General features: G+C 39.9%; 1 protein-coding gene across 17 annotated transcripts in view; it reads right to left on the reverse strand.

The window, feature by feature from the left end:
- LOC121319540 (ELKS/Rab6-interacting/CAST family member 1-like) overlaps positions 1-21,859 on the reverse strand; it is a 346,328-nt gene that overhangs the window by 41,765 nt on the left and 282,704 nt on the right. For 13 of the 17 annotated variants that reach the window (XM_041257064.1, XM_041257065.1, XM_041257063.1 and 10 more), the window contains one exon: positions 17,735-17,836. In XM_041257064.1, the coding sequence (XP_041112998.1) occupies positions 17,735-17,836 (102 nt within the window). Of the gene's footprint in view, positions 1-11,745; positions 11,814-17,734; positions 17,837-21,859 lie in introns of all 17 variants that reach the window. The other 4 variants (XM_041257078.1, XM_041257077.1, XM_041257080.1 and 1 more) reach the window with 1 other exon arrangement.

Raw genomic sequence — 21,859 nt, forward strand, 5'->3', positions numbered from 1 at the left:
TATATATAGAAAAAAAGACTTTGATAAATACTTCCCATTGAATATTTCATGTATTACTAGTCTATTTTTGGTCCTGCTGTAAATAAAAGTAAATTGTGTCACTGTAGTCTAGACTCAGGCATCTGAGTAATCTGTGTAGAAAATGGAAAGACTAAGGCCCTCATTATAAGTAGGAGCCTACAACTCCACCTGTTTTAAACAAACAAATTAGCTTATCTTAAAACATATCTCAAGACAGCGAGGTAGAGAGGATCCTCCCCCTGTCCTTCTCACACACACACGGTACACACACCCCTGCACACCCTTTTTATTATCAGAGGAATCCCAGATCATCAAGTTAAAAGAAAAAATAAAAAAAAAATAAAAAAAGTTATCCCATCATTCTTAAGCCTTTCTCATTTCAGATGACAGGTTCACTTTAACATGCAAACAACTGGGTCCCAAGTACTTCTCAAGTCCAAATTATTTTGATTAAAAAATAATTCAAGATTACTTTCACGTTCACATGTAAACTAAATTTCTAATGCATCTCAAAAAAAGATTCTGCACACATTCAAACTATTTCCAAGTGCAGGGAATGTAAATTAACTCATGGGTGTATTTTACCTATGGTATTCTACTGATGGTTTTTTAATCTATGGATTTATAAATCACAACAAAAGACAAGAGAATGCATGACCAATGCAAAAACCACAGTAAAAAAATAAACAACATGTTAATGACATTTCCAACCAAGGCCAATTTCAATTCCTAGCCTTAAAGGCCTTCCCATTGCATTCCTTAAAAAGTAAGTAGCGGGGTTCTGAAAAATATAGTGTGACATGTCGCCACATGTTGCTACAGCTGTTTAAATAACATACCTGTCAGTTTTCTTTTCATTGTTAACATCCTGACAACTTTTTACACTTACAACTTTAAAGTCTGTTTCAAAATGTTCGCTATAGCGCACTGATAGTGTAAGGATTATTGCCCACATTGTCAAACAGGTAACACGATCCATGATGTGGTACGGAACAGAAAAGCCAGAGCACTTGTTATGTTATCCTGCAGTGATTTAGAGGACAGATCAAGTTATAAGTGTAAAAGGTTGTCAAAATGTAAACAATGAAAAGAAAAGCGGTTGTAGCAACAGGTGGGGATGTGCAACTCTGTACTTCCGGGAACTCCTCTTCTTACTCTTTAAAGGTAATGTTTCTCTGAAAGTAATCAAAGACATACAGTGACTCTCAAAAGTATTCACCCCCCTTGGACTTTTCCACATTTTATTGTGTTACAACATGGAATCAAATGGATTTATTTAGGAGTTTTTGCCACTGATCAACACGAAAAAAGTCCATAATGTCAAAGTGAAAAATAAAATCTACAAATTGTTCTAAATTAATTACAAATATAAAACAGAAAATAATTGATTGCATAAGTATTCACCCCCTTTGCTATGACACACCTAAATAAGCTCTGGTGCAACCAGTTGTCTTTAGAAGTCACATAATTAGTTGAATGGCGTCCACCTGTGTGCAATTAAGGTGTTTCACATGATTTCACGTTAAATACACCTGTCTCTGGGAGGTCCCACACTTGGTTAGTACATTTCCTAACCAAAACTATATCATGAAGACAAAGGAACATTCAAAGCAAATCCGGAATAAGGTTCTTCAAAAGCACCAATCACGGGTAGGATACAAGAATATTTCCACTGGAGAGGCTTATAAACAAAAAGGTCAATGTCCTGGAGTGGACCAGTCAAAGCCTGGACCTCAATCAAATTGAGAATATGTGGAAAGAGTTGCAAATTGCTGTTCACCAAAGGCCCCCATCCAACTTGACGGAGCTTGAGAAATTTTGCAAAGAATGGGCAAAAATTGCAGTGTCCAGATGTGCAAAGCTGGTAGAGACTTATCCAAATAGACTCATGGCTGTAATTGCTGCCAAAGGTGCCTCTACCAAATATTGACTCAAGGGGGTGAATACTTATGCAATCAATTATTTTTTGTTTTGCATTTGTAAATAATTTAGAACAATTTGTAGATTTTATTTTTCACTTTGACATTATGGACTTTTTTCGTGTTGATCAGTGGCAAAAACTCCTAAATAAATCCATTGATTCCATGTTGTAACACAATAAAATGTGGAAAAGTCCAAGGGGACAAACAAACAAAAAAAAACGTCTAATGGTTATCCTGCTGATTGCTGAAGTACTGTGTTGATCTGGGGTGCTGAACGAAGAATCCAGGCGCTTTCCTGATCCCAATCAAGAGGAATTTCTCGCTTGTGGCATTGCTGAATATCCTCAGCACCTTCCTACTGCGTGAGGGAGGTGGTCCGGAACAGAAACTTACACTTTCTGTCAGATCAGCAGAAACAGAAGCCGGCTGTTTTTCTCAGTCTGTCCTACAAAACGCCTTTAAAATGTTTATGTAGAACTTGAAGGACCCATATATATCCCTGCAGTCTCCGCCATGCTCTCTCCCTCGGCCCCCTAAGCATCATCCTGTAACTGCAGAGAAGGTGGCACTTTTAAAGAACAGCTGGCACTTATCCAAAATAACTGCAAAGAGCAAGTAGCTTCAAATTACATATTCTGTTTTTTTTTTGTATGAACCCCTTTACATGATATTTGAAATCATTCTGATTAGTTCTGAGTTGTGGCACTTGAATTATTGTGCTATATAGATATTGTTTTCCCGTACTACCAACTGTTTTGAATAATCTGAAAAAGCTCAAGAAATTACTCAAGTTGCCGTTACTTCTGATTTTTACAGCACTTCCTTATTCTGGTTAGCGGATTCCGTGGCTACCTGTAGTTCCCTTGACCCCTTAGTGACGTTCCTCTAAAAATCAAAAGACTCTATCAGATATCAGCTATCTGATCCAAGAGGTACAATGTGGACACTATATTACTGTATAAACACTGTGTTGTTATAACATTAGGTAAACTGACACGACTTACTTTAATAATCCCAACATAAAATGCCAGGGACTCCATTTGTGTATAACTGTAACAGGATGGCGTGTATGGTGACGTCAGACCCGGAAGAAACACTCAGTACTGCCAGGTGAAATGTGAATTGCGCTGTTGCGCAGTTTAATCAATAAACAGAAAAATAAAAGGTTGCAAGACAAACAAAAACACAGGACATGGCACCGGTAGCCAAAACAAAGAGATGAAACAAAACGGACTAACACTAAACAAACATGGTGAGCTGATATTTTAACTACTGTTTATTATTATTATTATTACTATTATTATAATTACCTCCGTCTCCAATCCTGTTCTCCACTGACTGAACACACAACCCCGAGTAAATTCAAATGACAAACATTTCGACTAGTTTTTTTTTTGTTTTTTTGAAGACATTCAAAAAGACTTCTAGTCAAAAAGTTTTGTCAGTGAATTTTATTAAAAGCTTCTTTTATCATTAGTATTTTTCGCTGGTATGTAGTTTATACCAATACAGTGCTATGGATATAATCACTGGGCGTTATTCTTCAGTACAAACTGCTACAGTTGCTACTGTTTGAGACATACGGATTTGACCATCAGACCTGGAGTAAAAGTAAAGCCTATCAGAGAGCAGTACCTATAATATACTTGTTCTGTGGCTTCCTCGAATCATGCTGAGCAGTTTCTCACACAATACCCTCTACTGATGCATAGTGTTCCCATTACCAGAGTTTATTACATTTTTACCAGACAATGATATTTAAGTGGTATTTATTCTTGCCAGTTAACAGGCTTTGTAAGTTTCTTCCCACCCAGGTGGCACAATGGTTTCTGTTTGAAAGGACCGAGATACAAGCAGGAGGGCTTTGCAGAACTAAGTCATTTTAGTAATCTGACTTTCAACACATCCTTCACAGGAATCCACTGCCAAGGATTAACTCTGCCTTGTGTTTTGCAAAGCAGCTTAGACAAGAGGACTAGGAGGTGTCTGGAACCTTGGGCAAAACATCAAACATTTACCTGTACTTCATATTTACAATGCACTGCAGTTATCTGCATGTGTGCTTCTGTGGTGGAAAACAGATAATTCAGGAAAGCATTCCACTCCAATGGGCTTTTCCAGAAGCAATTTGGTACAATGCAATTTTAAGAACACACCCATGGCCACTATTACTTTCTGTTATTTACAAAATGTACATTATGATGAGGCAGTATCATGGAGGCTGGCCATATACAGCATCACGGTTTGAAACTTCTGATTAAACATAGTTAATCTTTTTCCTATAGCGTCTCCTGTTCCAAACAGAGAGGACAAATCCATAATTCCTTTAAAATAATTGATGACTGCGTTGTGAAAAACAAGCACATCTACATGCCAAACTTATTCATTTGGCAGGACATTCATGAACTTGGTACATTGTGGAGGCTGTAGTTCCTTTACAGAGACTTCTATGCATTGATGTATCGGTACTTATATTGCAAGCATGTAAAGACGTAAAACCAATCTTTGCACAAAACAAGGCTTAGTTGTTTAATAATGGACCTGAATGTGATTGAGTCAGTATGATTAAAATGTAACAGAAAAACAAACCAGAGATAAATAATACAACCTGTTAGTTCATGACTTTTGTAAACTACTATTAGTAGTAAAGGCAGCCTGTTTGCATTCAGAGCTATGTCAACGTCACTGTTTTTTTCTATGTTTTTCAATGATTTCAATTAAAGACAAAACTGCCTTGTAGGTATTTACATAAAAAAGTAAGCAAATGCAACGTACAAACAAATACACTTTTTTAAAAAGCTCTGAAAAATGGAAGTGCTTTGTTTTAAGATGGGCAAACTTCTGACCCATTTCAAGATTAACAATAGCATAAACAAATTTTGAAAAAGACAACACAACAGGGGACATCAAGAAACAAAGACACACACTTTTACCAGAATAATCCAAAGCTATGACATAATGTACTAGCAAAATGAAATGTATATCACTGACTTCCACCCACCCGGATAGTAGTTTACAGAACATAACCTCTTCAATAACCCTGATCAACATCTGTACTAGAGCAGCTACAATGAACAGAGTCATGAGTAGAACACAGTGGGAACATATTTTGATGCCATCAGTACTGCTATTGTATAACCAACACACACTGGAAATCATAAGAATCACAGTTGTATCAAAAATCGTTGCTGAAGCAGGGTTTCCCAAATTGGGGGCCGGGAGTCCCCTGGCCGGCCTCTAGAGGTCTGCAATACAAAAATGTTCTCTCCCATATAACCATGACACCTGACAAACAGTGCATGTTTTAAGAGCAAGATACTTAAAACTTGGAACAAGCTACCCTTGTAAATGACTGAGACTTTGTATGTCAGTTTGTGTGACATCGACATTCACTATAGTCTTTCATCCTTTAAAAATGTTGCAATGAAAGTTAGTTACTCCAGAAGGACCTTAATGTTATTTTTTCCATCTATTCCATGCAGTATTAGTTCTAAATCCATTTGTAATTATATAATAACATGTGAGCAATTTTTTCAGTGGGCTCATCCAGTTCATATTTCCCATAATACAGGGCGGGTTGATATGGAAAACATGCGCTTATTAACACCAGCAATAGAGAGCGACCCCAGCACAAGCTGTTGTCAAACAAAGAAATTCCAACTGTACCTCACATAGTTGCTGTCTTCTGTTGCTTGCTTCTCATCCGGGAAACAAAATTGCTCACCAGAAATTATACAAAATATTGCACAGGGTAGTGTGTGATAAATGAGAATTGAATGGCAGAAAAAAAAACTGCCCTTAAAAGATTTATACCAAAGTCAACTGAGGACAGAAAACAACATGAAAATACAAAGCCAGCACAGAAAACCTTTGCAGATATTCAGATACCGTATTACAGTGAATTACCGCAGCCCTTGAATAAGCGCTGCATATAAATAAGTAAGATTTACAGAGAAAAACAGACTAATCTCAGTTGCATAAGTATTCAACCCCTTTGCTACTGCAGCCCTAAATCAGCTCAGGTGAAAATTATTTGTTTGAAAGGTCACAAAATTAGTGAAATGGTTTCAGCCTGTGTGCACTCAAAGTGGTTTAACTTTTAGATAATTTTCCTCAGGTATATAAAGACTTTCAAGCTGCAACTCACATAGTGATCCAACAACAACCATGAGGACCAAAGAGCTTTCGAAACAAGTCAGGGATAAAGTGGTAGAGAGGCACAGAGCAGGAGAAGGGTACAAGAAAATTTTAAAAGGCGCTCATTATCCCTTAAGCACAGTAAAGTCCATCATTAAGAAGTTGAAGATGCATCAAACCACCCAGACACTACCCAGATCAGGTCGCCCTCCCAAACTGAGCAGCTGGGCAAGCAGGACACTGGGTCAAGATGTCACTTCAGGTCAAGCCAACAATGACCTTGAGAGATCTACAAAGTTGTGTCTGAGATGGGAGTCAGTGTTCACACATCAACAATAAGCCAGTCCCTACACAAAGCTGGCCTGTATGGATGGGTGGCAAGAAAGAAGCCAAAACTCAAAAAGCCTCATCTTAAAGGGAGGAGGAGTTTGCGAAAAAGCATGTAGATGATACTGCAGACGTGTGGAAAAAGGTTTTGTGGTCAGACAAGACAAAAATTGAACTTTTCGGTCTAAATTCCAAGGGTTACGTCTGGCGCAACCCCAACATTGCACATCACCCAATCAACACCATCCCAACTGTCAAGCATGGTGGTGGCAGCATCATGTTATGGTGATGCTTCTCTTCAGCAGGGACTGGGAAGCTTGTCAGGATAGAGGGGAGAATGGATGAGAAACCTTGAGGAAAACCTGTTTGAGTCAGCCCGGGGAGGAAATTCACATTTCAGCTGGACAATGACCTGAAGTACAAAGCCAAAGCCAAACTGGAGTGGTTGAACAAGAAGAGAATTAATGTTCTTGAGTGGTCCAATCAAAGTCCTGACTTGAATCCAATCTAAAATGTATGGCGAGACTTTAAGATTGCAGTCCATCGATGATCCCCAACAAACTTATCAGAACTGAAGCAATTTTCCCATGAAGAATGGGCAAAAATTTCACCAACCTACTGTACAAAGCTAGTAGAGACCTATCCAAAAAGACACATAGCAATAATTGCTGCAAAAGGTGCTTCTATCAAGTAGTGACTTAAGGGGCTGAATACTTATACAACCAGTAAATTTCATTTTGTACATTTTCTTTGCAAGTTTTACTGGTATTTAACCTCATATGTCAGTGTTCACTTTAACCACTACAGCTTTGAATTAAAAAAAAAAGTTTGCATACATTATTTGTAATTCGTCAAAATGTGACATTATTGGTAGGGGGTGAATACTTCTGAAAACCACTGTATATATTTAGGAATTTGCAAGAAAAGTAATACAGGAGCTGTATGATTATTATTTAAGTTTCTTAAATGCAATTCTGTTTTGGTTGTATGACCAGTATTTTGGCTAATATGAGATGCTACAGAATCCTGATCCAAACAGGGAGTTTGGAGAGCGGGGAGCCTGGTGTTATGGAGTGTCAAGCAGAGTGCCTCGGGATCATCTTCCTCCCTGTTTGGACCAGGAGACCGGGAGTGTTTAGTTATCTTGCTGGTTGAAGAGAAGGAAACACACCAAATATTAAAGAATTCAGCCCTGCGATTCTTAGAAACTGCTGTAAGAAAGGGAAAACAAACCTACCTCCTTGGTATTGAATTGACACTTCTCTCGTTATTATTTCCCTCTCCATGCTACACTGGTACATGTCCTCACCTAGTCGAATACTGATCTGATCTGCAAGCTCAACAGCTGTTTAAAGTCGTAGGACTTCTTTGCCATCCTGATCAAGTTGAAATAAACTTCAATAAACGCCTCCCTCAAATACCGCAATAATAAATTGGGCCTTTCGAGAACCATAGTACTTCAAATTACCGCCACCCTTGAATAATTGCTACAGCTGTTTTTAGCAATTAAAATAAACACAGCTGCATTAAATCAAAGTAATACAGTAATTAAATTACACCTAACATCAGCAAGACCCCGCAAATTCATCACACTTCCCAGTGGAACAAGAGATCCTGGTCAATTTTATAAAGAGTGTCCGCTACAACTACAAACCTTTACTATAATGTTCCTGTAGCTTTACTAATTATTATTTGGCTATATATTATGAAAAAACAAGATGGTAAAAATCCAAGCAGCTTTAGCAAAACTCAACAGAAATGCTCTGAAAGGGAAAGTCTCTCAGAAAACAGACAAACCTCATTAGCATCCTTTGTAGACAGTTAGGTAAACGTACCGCTAATTACCTCATCCCCCACTCTGTGTGTATGGTGTGTAAGTCACTTTATGTTCTATTATTTACTTGCCCACTGGTTTTCAGTGGTGGATGTTTCAGCACTGTCAACAGGTAAAATATCACCTTGGGGAGGGAAGAATAATTAAACCAAGGCAAAGAAATAAAACAGTGATTATGATGATCAAGAAGCTGAAAGTGAGATTAATGAAAGTGCCACCAACAATAAAAAAAGTTAATATAGGAATAAACAAAAAAACAAAAACAAACAAACAACAACAACAACAACAACAACAACAACAAGTGAGTGTCTTACACAAAAATTTGGATGCAAACACAAAAATAACCAGTGCGCAAGGTTTGAAATCAAATACTAACGCATATATACTTTGAGCTCTTCTTCAGTTTGATCCTAGACTATTTAGAAGTGAGTAGTTTTTCGATATTTACAATTATACTGTATTAATTGTAAATCTCGAAAAACTACTCACTTCTAAATCTTTTGTAGTCATCTTTGTATTACTTTAGTATAAATACAAGTTAATTTGGATTCATATGTTGTTTTTTTCTGACTTTATGTGAACGAAAAGACACACATTTGCCCATTTTCCCATTGGAAATAGTGATATTTTGAAATATCACTGTCCTGGTCACAAAAACAAAGTTTGTGGGGAATAATAGCCATTTTCTATACTTTTGAGGCATAAGCAATTAGGAAATAACACTTACTACCCAGGAACAAAAAAAAAATGTTTTTTGTTACACAGTGTTATTAATTATTACTGTTGCAGTGGATTTGGCTGCAGGCATTAAGGCAGCCGGACAGCAAAGCACTCTCAAGCAGTAAGAGCGTGGAGCAGGTGAAGTGATAATCCACTTTGTTTGCCATGTAATCAAAGAGAAACCTGTTATGAGTGTGAAATGTTACATTTATCTTCACTGATGTATTATTCTTTTTCAGAATCCCTTTGCATATTATTTTCTTTTTTATTTATCACCGCCTGGAAACTTTGTTAAAACTCAAAAGTTAAAAGCACCCAGGTGACCTATGGTACAGCAGAGTATAACCATTAAACTGCCCCCATCTGCAACACTCTACCCACAGTGAATATAAGAAATGGCACATTTTATCTTTGTGGTTTCTCTTAATGATGAAATAAATACATCTACTCATGTGTTGCCGGGGAGACAGATTAAATTACATTCTGGTGTACCAGCTATACCTAGAGAGAAGACATGTTTGAGAGCTCTTTTGAGGCCACTGGGGAGTTTTAAAAAGATACCAGGTTGTGATGACTGACACAGAAAATGGTATACAAAGTGATATGCCAAGTACCAAGTTGCTCTTTAAGGTGGTTGTATGGATTCCTTCTTAGATTTACGAGAAAATAGGTATTTTAAAAGGTGGAAGAAACCAAAGATGTATTACTAGAGTTGGATTTTTGGATTCTTTGAACCAACAACAAGAAATTAGGCAATTCACAGACAGGATTCCATTCTGGCAGCTAAAAGATTGATCATTTGGAATAATACTTTTTTATTGAATATTCTAATAAATATAATAATCTTGCTCATATCAGTTAATCTGGAAGAATTTACGTGAATTAGCTCAGCGGTTTTGTTTGTACGAGGTTTCTTGTTGAGAAATTCAAAGCAAATACCTGTGGTGTGAAAACAGACTAATACATTGCAGTGATAATTAACTTCTTGTTATTAATTATTTCCAGCATACTCAAACACACACCTAAGTGCATAATTTACACTTTTTTTTTCTCTCCTAAACACAGCTTTCTAACCTTTGAACAGCTGGTAATAAATATATTAGGGGCTGATATGCTTCTTCTAAAGAATCTTCCTTTTTTTAAACAAACTTCCCTTATATTCATTTTTCGAGATTCCCTAGAGTGGGATGAGTCTCGAAGGCGTTGGTCAAAAGGTTGTATAAAAAGAAAGTCTTGTGGTACCAAAGAGAAATTCTAACAATGGTGTTTCTTTCTCTAGTATGGGAGGATCTGGAAAAACTGCTGACCCATGCAGATGGATTTTTTAATTTAAAGAACTTTAAAAAGGCAGGGGGTTGGGGATGGTTTGGAGAAATGAAACCCAAACCCGCAAACAGCAATCCAACCCTGGCACAGACTTACAGGACATTAAATAGCTATCCCCATTACTCTTGGGTCAACCAGGGTCCAAAAGACTATGTTTATACAATAATTGAAATACACTGCCTCCTGTAATGGAGGGTTTGAGTTATTTATACAGGGTCTGATCCTTCTCTTCCCAGACAGTACAGCGGAAGCTTTAGAGCTACCGCAATCATACCCAGTGACCCCTCCCCTCTTGCAGATACATAGTGTGAGTGTGTGTCTGTATGTGTGTGTGGGTGTGCGAGTGTGTCTGTATGCGAGTGAGTGTGTGTGCGAGTGTCTGTGAGTGTGTGTCTGTGTGTGTGGTGGAGGGGGTCTGGGTTTGGGTTAGGGAGGTTAGCACAGGCATGGTCACAATTGCATCACCTTTAAATGTCTTTTTAATACATTTTAGCTGGGAAACATTTCGTACTTGGTCTGAGGAGAGGTGGCAGGGCTATTTATTTGCTGTTTCTCTGGTGTTATAAAACCGTTTAATTGCCTTGCCTTGCCTTTTCTTAGTCCTGACTATTGTGCTACAGTGTAGTTCTGGGCAGATACCAGACCTTAAAAAAAGGCGGTGGCAGCTTGTATGCTACCAGCTTAAATCTAGCAAACAATTCCATAAATATATGACTTGCTGACTATATGAGACCAGGGCTAGAGACTTTACACCGGTTGAACTGTATTCATTTGTTTTTTTAACTAAATCAATTAAATGAATAACTAACTGCCTTGCCCATGGTGTCCTGGAGTAATGAGATTATATTGTAATGAGATTATATGAGGACACACAGTACACACAGCATGCATGTCCAGTTTTGAAAACTGCTCTGTACAGTCATTGTGTGGGTGCAAGAGTAAAGATTCTTATTCAGCTAAGCACGCAATCTGAGCATCTATTTTACATTAACTACATTAATTAATTTTACAATGATTTCTGTGTGGGCGTATTATCTCAGCAGGGTAATACGCCCACATCAGTTTTAAGGTTTTTGTTTAATTTACTGCCTTGGCATTAGTTTTATAAAACAATCAAATAGCAACATTTAATCTGAGAAAATTTCTTTAATACAGCCACGATGAACCCTAACCCTTAACTTTGATTAGAGTAAAGTAATACAAGTGTTCTCAGTGGTGAAGCCCATTGGATATAGTGTATGTGCAGTTTGATTTCAAACCTTGTCCAAAACTCAATAAAAAAAGGTGGTGTTCACAAACTACTGCTCACAACAGGACATCACTGGTGAAATGAGCAAACACACCACCACGGCTGGAAATGAAACAACAATTTAAAAAGATGCAAGTGATTGGTGGAAAAAAAAATCAATACAAATTAGCTTGTTTTAGGCTTTCTTTGTTCTGTAAACAGGTGCTCACCCTTCGGAACAAAATGGCTGCTGGTGAGAGCATCTGATTGGCTATGCCCAAATGCCCTCCTCATCATCCTATTGGTTGAGAGATGGCAAGGTTTTGCCCAGTGCAGCATGGGATTGAAACAAGAGTTGGTTAGTGTTATACACAGGCAATTAAATATTAAGAAAGAATCAATGAAGCTGCAGCATTCCTATTAAAAAGACTAAATCAGCAATATTCATCTGTAAGCTCGATGAAAATTTGGGTGACGCTATTTGGTGTTAAATTTAGAACATTAGGTTATTACACAACCCTGGTTCCCTGAAATAGAAATGTAACCATTACCGAATGGGATATAAGCTTTTACAGCCCGAATTACCTGAGCACTTATATCAAAGCTGCTCCTTTAAGAGCCCTGTATGCGTCAGACGTCGTCTCCGCCCCCAGGAGCTCAATATGAATGAAGCATAATAGAATACCTAAGCCATCGCAAGAATCAATGAAGCTGCTCCAAAACATTTATGTGAAGACCCTCCCATGGGGGTTCCCACACTCCCTGTACTCCAAGCCATTCCAAACAGCGCCCCAACCTAAGTTGCAAGCACCTGTAGTCACTACCTCTCTCCTCATGACACAGCCCAGAGCTGTGCCCAAAGACAGATAAGCTGGTTGTTTCCACCACAAGAGTACCTCTATTCAGTGATGAGGCACTGTGAGGAAGCGGTGACGTTATAAGACAGGGTGCCGGCATGAGAGCCCTAAGGGTAGGCTATGGGATGCTGCTCCCATGGTCTCTGGAAGGTCGTACCTTCACCGCTGCGTTAGGCTGAAACAGCTCCAAGCAGACTGTTAGCCTCTGGATTCTGTTGTCCGACAGATTGGAGATCATGTTTTCCGAATTGAGGCTCACTTCGAGTTGGACAGCCCTATGAGAGGGCGTTAACCAATTTTTCAATTGGCTCACCGTGATACCTAACCATTGAAGGTGGTTAGTGACTAGTCCCATGAGTAACACTGCCTGTGCTGATAACTCGGCACATATCAGCCAGTCGTTCAGGTAACTGATCACTCTGATGCCTCGTAGTCTCAGGAGGGGCCAATATAGCATCCATGCACTTTGAAAAAGTCTGAGGAGCTACAGAGAGGCCGAACTGCAGTACACAGAACACGTACGTGGTGCTTTATAGGGATGTGAAAACAGGCATCCTTGAGGTCCACTTTAGTGAACTACTGCTGCATTGTCAGCATCTTGAACCTTGATGCTACTGTAGCTACTAAGACGTGTGCAAAATGCTGAGGCCTCATAGGCCTTTTTCAGCATCATTTCAGTGACGCAGCATTGTTTGTTTGGACAAGAAACGTCCTTTTGCAGCAATGCTAGATTAGGCATCTGCACCAAAGAGGCAATGTAAGGCTCAACAGGTAGAAATTGGGCCAGGTCCAGCTTAGCTGCATCATGCACCCTATACAAACAGTTGCTGGGTGCTCCCAGGATGCTTGCCCCTCGTGCAAAAATCCGGGAGAACCGTAGGGTCTGAGTGCTGACACACAGCAGCGGGCACCCTATCAAATATGGAGCGTTTAGGCTCATCTTTTATGGCCCAAGGCACCAGCAGGACCGTGGTAGCACATCTGATCAGGGAGGTGAACTCCTCTGACAGGGAGGAGCTTACTGTGGGAGCCAAGATATCCGATTCCAGGTCCTCGGATGGAAACATTAGTTCTTGGGGTTCCATACCCTTAGATGAAGTAAGGGACATGGTGTGCCTGACATGGTCAGCTCTGTCAAAGGGGACTTCTGCTGGTTCATAGCCTCAAAAAGCTTCTCCATTTGCCCTGCAAGCCACTCAGTAACAGAATGTCTTCTACGGCGGCTACTGTTTCTCTTCCTTGGAGGAGGAGATGGGGAGCTCCCTGATACAGATGAGGGAGAGAAGGATTTAGAGGAGCGCTCTTAGTCCTGCTCCTACCTCTAGTGGTTAAATTCCTAGCTTCTGGTGTAAGGGGAGTGAGGACTCTGTTGATCACACTGCAGGAGACAAAAGGGGCGAGTCATGGTGAGCCGGCATCAGAGATGCAGATTGGTTCCTGGAACAGTGGGCTAGCCTGCTTTCCAGTGTCCTTTTAGAAAAATGAGCACAAGACGCACAAAAGCTGCGGACCTTAACAGCTCCCGCTGCATGCTCCCTTCCCAGGCTCTCGATGCACCGGTTGTGCTTTTCCTCTTCTGGAATGCTTTTCCTGCAACCAACAGAAAGATGAAACTCAGGCATGGTGCCAAATTTATTAAACTCTTCAGCTGTAGAACGAATGTGCGCAAGAACAAACAGTAAACTGACTGCTCTGGTTCCAGCTCTGGTACCCACTGGTACAGGCTCTGGTACCGACAAGGTCACTGGTACAGGCTCTGGCAACGACCAGGTCACTGGTACAGGCTCTGGCACCGACCAGGTCACTGGTACAGGCTCTGGCACCGACCAGGTCACTGGTACAGGCTCTGGCACCGACCAGGTCACTGGTACAGGCTCTGGCACCGACCAGGTCACTGGTACAGGCTCTGGCACCGACCAGGTCACTGGTACAGGCTCTGGCACCGACCAGGTCACTGGTACAGGCTCTGGTACTGACTGGTACTGATCAGGCCACTGTAGAGGCACTGGAACTGACAGGTCACTGGTACAGGCTCTGGTAACAAACAGGTCACTGGTACAGGCTCCGGCAATGACCAGGTCACTGGTACAGGCTCTGGCACCGACCAGGTCACCGGTACAGGCTCTGGCACCGACCAGGTCACTGCTACAGGCTCTGCTACTGGCTCTGGTACCGGCAGAGCGAGTCACTGGTACCGGCTTGTACCAGAACAAGTGGCGTGCAGATAAAAACCTGAAAAAGCCACTGGCAGTCTGCAAGCAGACAGAGTCACAGAGAGGCTGCATTTCCCTGCTAACCAGAAAAAATCTAGTAGGCTTCGTTGTCAGTGCAGCAAAGCTAACACAGCAACGGCACAGAGACATTCTGAATATTTTTACTGGCGGTGTCTCTGTAGTGCGAGAAGCTGACTGGAAAAAACCAGGACGGCTACACAGTATACTGTCTGTGTACAGAGATGGACTCTAGTACAGGGAGACAGCCTGCATGCGTGCTGGATTTCTGAAAGAAAACAGAAAAATGATTAGACACTTGTTAATGAATATATATATATATATATATATATATATATATATAATATATATATATTATATATTATATATAGTATATATATTATAAAAGGCGCGATCGTTCTTAATTATAGCTTGATTTCGACTCTTGAAACTCTCTGAGAAGCAAGGGAGAGAGCATGAACTTGAAACAAGGTACCCAATCCCAGGGAAGGGGCGGAGAGAGCCGCCAGCTTCGCACACGGCCACGGAGAGGGCCTAATCAGAACTTAAGCTAAGAATTATCGCTAAAAAGCGAAATTATTTAAAATATGAAATGAGAGACAAAAAGTGAATTAATCAACTTAATGCCATAGTTAACTCCATAAAGTCAGAGCTCACTACTCCTTCAGGCAGGCTGAAAGAGAAAATGGTGCTGAGCCTTATACGTTATTCGTATTGATCTCCTGGGGGCGGAGACGACATCTGACGCATACAGGGATCTTAATGGAGCAGCTTTGATGTAAGTGCCCAGGTAACTTGGGCTGCAAGAGGTTATATCCCATTTCGATAATGGTTACATTTCGTTCTTGAAAGGGAATGTCCAATTACGCCCCCCCACTGCAGAAAATTCCCCTAAAAGCTCAGGAAATCTGAAAGTCAGTGGGCGTCCTCCAAACCCACAACCAAGCCAATCGCCTCTTCACACCCAGGAGCTTGAGAGCGGATGTCAGAGTGCTACTGGCCCGTGCAGGATGAAGGCCAGCCCTGCAGGTGTCTGCTTGAGCACAACGGATGCCTGGTCAGTAGGCTCTGCTGCAGCGTGGTGCGGAGTCCTGCTGTTTTTCCTCTCTACACTGTGCATCAGTGGCAATGCAACACTCCCTGTGAAATTTCCCAGTGGAGATCATCAACATTGCACAGCCAGGACACAAACCTGCTCACAGCAGACTGTATAACTCTTTTTGCACAGCACACGGCCATACCTTTACTACCCAGGGAGCTGTGAGTCTATGTTAAAACACTTAGAAGGCTGGTTTTATTCTGGGCGTGTTATTTTTCTGAAAAGGAAGCAGACTGTGTTGCAGATAGGCACTACAAACCTCACCCAGCCTGCTGCATATTCATTATACAACCAAAAACCACATTTAAGATGTATAAATAGGGAATGGTCAAGGGATACTGCAGCTTAAAATATTCACAAAGTGTTTTAAAGCAGAATGCAAAAGGCAGTCAAATGATAAGCAGTTAACTTGACCCTATGCAGAATGAATTGCTTTAACATCAAAAATAAAAAGTTTTGATAGGTTTTCTTCTTGAGAGGTAAAGTTTGCCAATTTGAATTTGAACTAGGTCAGATGGAAAATACCTTAAAAACTGAAATAATAGCTCATTTTACTGCCTTCATTTGTCTTGGAAAAAGAAAGGAAAAAATGACGTGACTCCAGTCCTCTGGTAAAATCGAGAAATTCAGAAGTAACCCAACCTTCAACAGGCACAAACTTAGAAAATTAGAACCGAATTAAGCACCTGTCAGGTACTCGTAAAATGAAATGTTAGTCAGAATCATGCACTTTGAATTTCTGAAGTTGTGCGTTGCTCTCAGTCTGATGTGAAGATATCTGGTCTGTTCTCACACTGTTGTGTATTGAAAGACACAGGATGTATATAATTCAATGCACATAACTAAGGTTTTGAAACGAAGACTTTACTAGCTTAAACATTTGAAAAAAACAAAGTCAACACAGGGCTGTAGATGATAATGTTGGTATTGCAATTAAGATTATGTAAATCTTGCAAATTTCAGGCCATGCTGCATTATATATGGGGAGTACAGTATAGATTTAGGTATGTAATATAATATGGAGTTAGGGTAGTACACAAGGAATGTAACCCAATGTTAGTGTGAGCTATACAAGTGTATGCACTACATTTAGAAAATGACAGTACTAAACCTTATAGAGTAAGTACCGGGGTTCCTAAACATACAACGTTACACATCCCCACATGTTCCTACAACTGTTTAAATAATGTACCTGGAATTTTTCTTTTCATTGTTAACATCCTGACAACTTTGTACACTTTAAAGTCTGTTTCAAAGCACTTTTAAAAATGCCCACTCTAGTGCTGATAGTGTAAGGATTATTGCCCACATTGCCCAGATCAATAATAATGATCCGTGATGTGGTACAGAACAGAAAAGCCAGAGCATTTATGTTTTTTTTTTTTTTAAATCGCTCATTTAGAGCGGCCATTACGAAACAGCTTTGAAACAGACTTTAAAAAGTTGTCAGGATGTTTACAATGAAAAGAAAAATTACAGGCACGTTATTTAAACAGTTGTAGCAACATGTGGGGACATAACACTATATTTTTTGGAACCCCTCTACTTACTCTTTAATGTAGTGTCATAGAAAATCTTGTGAAGTGTTTGTGAAACCTCTGATCTTTTTCAACCTTGTCATGCGTTACTGTTGCAGCCTCTTCCACAGATATGCAGATCAATCTATTCTGAGGAGACTACTTTGGGAGCAGATGATTTAGATGAGTTGTGTTACAGAGGCCGCTACAGCAAGTCGAGAGAACATTCTAAAATATACACTGTGTTTGGTGACACTTCATAAAGACTCTTTTTAGAAGCACTGTTTCTGGCATCTCCTGAGAACTCATTCAATCTTGCAGTGTATTTGTAAGTGGTGTCAGGTAAAAGAAAAAGGGAGCGTTACTTCTGCCCTGGAATCAATAGCCAATCCACCAGGCTGCTTCAGTGCACAGTGAAAGGGTTTGGAGAGGTGGTTGGGAAGTATGGCACTCGAATGAGTTTCTCTGACTGGAAGCTGGGTTGACTGAGGTAATAAAGACTGAGATAGCCTCACCTGGTCTGGGGAGGGCTTATGGTTGGTCTGGTCGGCACGCTGAGAGCTTTTCAGGTGGTCGTCCTCGTAGTTATCAGCCATCAGTTTCATCCGGTTCTGTGTCTGGAAGAGAGAGAAAGAGAGAGAGAGAGAGAGAGAGAGAGAGAGAGAGAGGTGTAATTTATTGAACTATAATGTATCTGGTATTATCTTGATTTGACTAATTACAGTCGTGAATATTGCATTACTTTGTGTTTTGTCAGTCATTGTTAACATGTTTTTGGAACAAAATATGAACTGTTCTTTTTTGTGAATAATGCAAAAGGTATTGAAATTCAAACTTCTGAATAGTGCTTTACATAAAAAAAAAAAAAAAAAAAAAAGACTTGGATATTTTTGCTGTAGCATGCAGTGCATTGTAAACCCCATTAAAAGACATTACATAATATTCCTCTCTTATTTAATGATCTATTTTTTGCTTTCTTGGGTTATTACAATAGAGAACTGCAACCATTTATTTCAATAGAGAACAACGTGTTTACCAAAACAATGCATTACAAATAAAAGTCAGTGTAAAAAAAAACCAGTGTAAACAAAACCTATACAGCTGGTACCTATTGTACATTAAATGATAAAAAAGTGACTCGCTCTAGTGCGCTTTGTTTATTCTTTCTTATCACAGTGAGATCTTTGAATCACACACATACGAGGACACACAGACGCAAACACATTGAATCACACATGCTTATCCCCAGACACAGATACATGACATGTATCTCCACATGTGCACTGGTAGGCAATAAGAAGTGACCTACAGCAGCATTGAACAAATAACACACAATTGTGATACTTATTTAATTTATTTATTAAAGAAAGTTAAGCAACACCCAATGCCCCCGTGTGTAAAAGTAATCACCCCCTTAGACTCAATAACTGGTTACGCCACATTTAGCAGCAATAATTGCAACAAACGCTTCCTGTAGTTAATGATCAGTCTCTCACAGCGCTGTGGAGGAATTTTGTCCCACTCCTTCATGCAGAACTGCTTCAACTCTTTAAATTTCTTGTTCTTCAACCATTCTGATGGAGACTTGCTTGTGTGTTTCGGATCATTGTCTTGCTGCATGACCCAGCTGCGCTTCAGCTTCAGCTCACGGACGGATGGCCTGACATTCTCCTGTAAAATTCTCTAATACAGAACAGAATTCATGGTTCCTTCAATGATGGCAAGTCGTCCAGGTCCTGATGCAGCAAAGCATCCCCAAATCATGACACCACTAGCACCATGCTTGACCGTTGGTATAAGGTTCTTGCTGTGTAATGCAGTGTTTGGTTTTTGCCAGACATAACGGGGCCCATGCTGGCCAAAAAGTTCCACTTTTGACTCATCTGTCCATAGAACATTGTTCCAGAACTCTTGAGGATCATCCAGGTGCTTTTTGGCAAACTTGAGACGAGCATTCATGTTCTTCTTAGTGAGCAGTGGTTTCCGCCTTGCTACTCTGCCAAGAATCCCATTTTTGCCCAGTGTCTTTCTGATGGTGGAGTCATGAACACTGACCTTAGCCAAGGCGAGAGGTGCCTGCAAATCCCTGGATGTTGTTCTAGGGTTCTTTGTGACTTCCTGGACAATCTTACGCCTTGCTCTTGGAGAGATTTTGGCAGGACGGACACTCCTGGGAAGACTCACTACTGTCCCAAACTTTCTCCATTTGGACAATATGGCTCTGACTGTGGTTTGGTGGAGCCCCAGAGCCTTAGAAATAGCTTTGTAACCCTTTCCAGACTGATAGGCATCAACAACATTTTTCCGGAGGTTTTCAGGAATTTCTTTTGATCGTGGCATGATCTGCCTCTAGAACCTGTGTACTGACAACTTTGCTGTAAGGGCCAAAGTTAGTCAGATTTCTATTGGGCAGGGCTGGCCCAAATCAGGCCTGATTGTTAACAAAAGTATTCAAGCAGTTGACCCTAATTATCCCTTTAATTGAGTTGAGTTAACTAGGGGGGCAATAACTTTTTCACACCTAAAGATTGCATGTTTGATTATCTTGCACACCAAACAAAGATGCACCAAACTTTGGTGTATTCTTTTCTCTCAGACTCCCTCTATATACTACTACAACCCACAAAAAGATCTGAACAAATTCAATGTGAAAAATGTGCATAAATGCAGAAAATCAGACAGGGGGCAAATACTCTTTCACGGCACTGTATATTTACACAGTCATTTTGCTTATACAGTGCTCCCCCTTTATAACATTACAGTCAGGAGCCATACCTAAGAGACCATGGAATTTGTGTTCCGCCTTAGAACAAGAATACCAGTGCATGTGTGTTACAAGTGTAATGGCATTATGTGGCAAATGAGAGCCACGATTGTAGCACCTTATAACCTGTTCTGCAGTATAAAGGGGTGTCTTATAATGGGGAGCACTGCACTATGCTTTTGCCCATTTTTACCATGGGTTTGAGCACGCCTTACATTAGTTTCCAGTAATTCAGCATGTCTGCCTGTGCTTTCCCATGTGTCCTATACCCTTTGCTATGAATTTCTTCGCTTGTTGTACAGCAGTAAAACTTCAGTATTCAATAGCCCAGCCTCTGCATCAGAATGAACCTCTATAGTAATCTCATTCTTTGTAATCTCTGCCGTACAGTCTTGCATTCCTTTGTCACTGTAAAAAAAAAAAAAGACACGTCGAATAGAAGAGCCGTCTGACCGCTAGCTTCCTTAGGACATTAATCATGGTGAGGATCTGATAACAATCTTTATAAAGGGGGCCGGAATCCAGAAGTAAATCAGATGCAAGCCAACTTCAGAGAACTTTCTGGTTCAGAACACAGTTTTGGAAGACGATTAAAACAATAAGCCCAGTCACATTAGCTGGCACAGTGGGGAGCAAAATGGAGTGAGGTTACTGTCAGCATTTGAATCCAAAATTTGAAGGCTCCTAACTGAAAAACTGAATAAACTTTTATTATTCAAGCCTCAATTCAATATTTCACTTAATGAATTGTGTTTTGAATGTTTAGATTCGAAAGTGAAAACCTCAAACTTCTAAATATTGCGTATGCACAAATAGCAAACCAAAACCCGAAATCCCAAAACCTGAGAGTTAAAAACTCAAAATACAGTATGTTTACATGGTCATTAATTGCCTGACAAATGCTTCTTTGGGGCTAGCATAATAAAAACGATCAACAACTGATAAAAAAAAAAAAAAAAAAAAAAAGAAGAATTAAATCTGTAATGGTTAGTTGATATGGTAAGACAATTAGGTATTGGAGTGGTGCACTGCACTGCTGCTCTCTACCGGGCAACAGTGATTGACGACTTCAAGGAGGAAAGGGGACGAGCCAGGAACAAACTGGCTGTAAATCTTGTGACCCGTGTGGGACAGTGAATCTCACTGCAGACCTGTGTCTCAGCTGAGTCAACTCAACACTGTGTGACCATAGGACTTCACGAGTGTGTTCACAATGATCTGTGATGACTGCTGTTTATTTAGTCAATGAGTTATGCTGTTGCAATACTATCAAGATGTACTTGAGACATACCTTAAAAGGGTTTTTTGAGAAAACGGCAATAAAACCTGTCTGGATATCTCTTTCCAGTGTACAGTAAGAAGACACACCTGTTCAGACAGCATCTGTAAACCTTACAACTCGACTATACTAGACTATATGGCACACAACTGTACCAGTACTTGCACTGAACTGCTCTGTACCTTGCTGTATTCTACTGCTCTTAATTATAACTACTACCTTTACTATTATAGGTATCCGCATTCACATTCTCATCCATTCATCGTACTTATTACGTGCTCATTCTGGACTTTACTAGTATAAGCAAATATTTTTTTATATAAGTTAACTGCTCTTAGTTGAAATCGCTCTTACATGGAATGATTTACTGTATTCTCTATTTTTTGCTCATATTTGAATTTGATATTTTTGCTACTGATTTTACTGTACTTTACAACTGCTCTCATCTGTAATATGATACTCTGTAACATGATATTCTGTATATCGTGTGTGTGTGATATTTTGTTCTGTGATATTTTGTAATAATTGTATGTCGCCCTGGATGAGACATTTGCTAAGAAATAAATAAATAAATAATAACAACACACTTTGACTTTA

Source organism: Polyodon spathula, chromosome 8, assembly GCF_017654505.1.
Source record: "Polyodon spathula isolate WHYD16114869_AA chromosome 8, ASM1765450v1, whole genome shotgun sequence".
Classification (NCBI taxonomy): Eukaryota; Metazoa; Chordata; class Actinopteri; order Acipenseriformes; family Polyodontidae; genus Polyodon; species Polyodon spathula.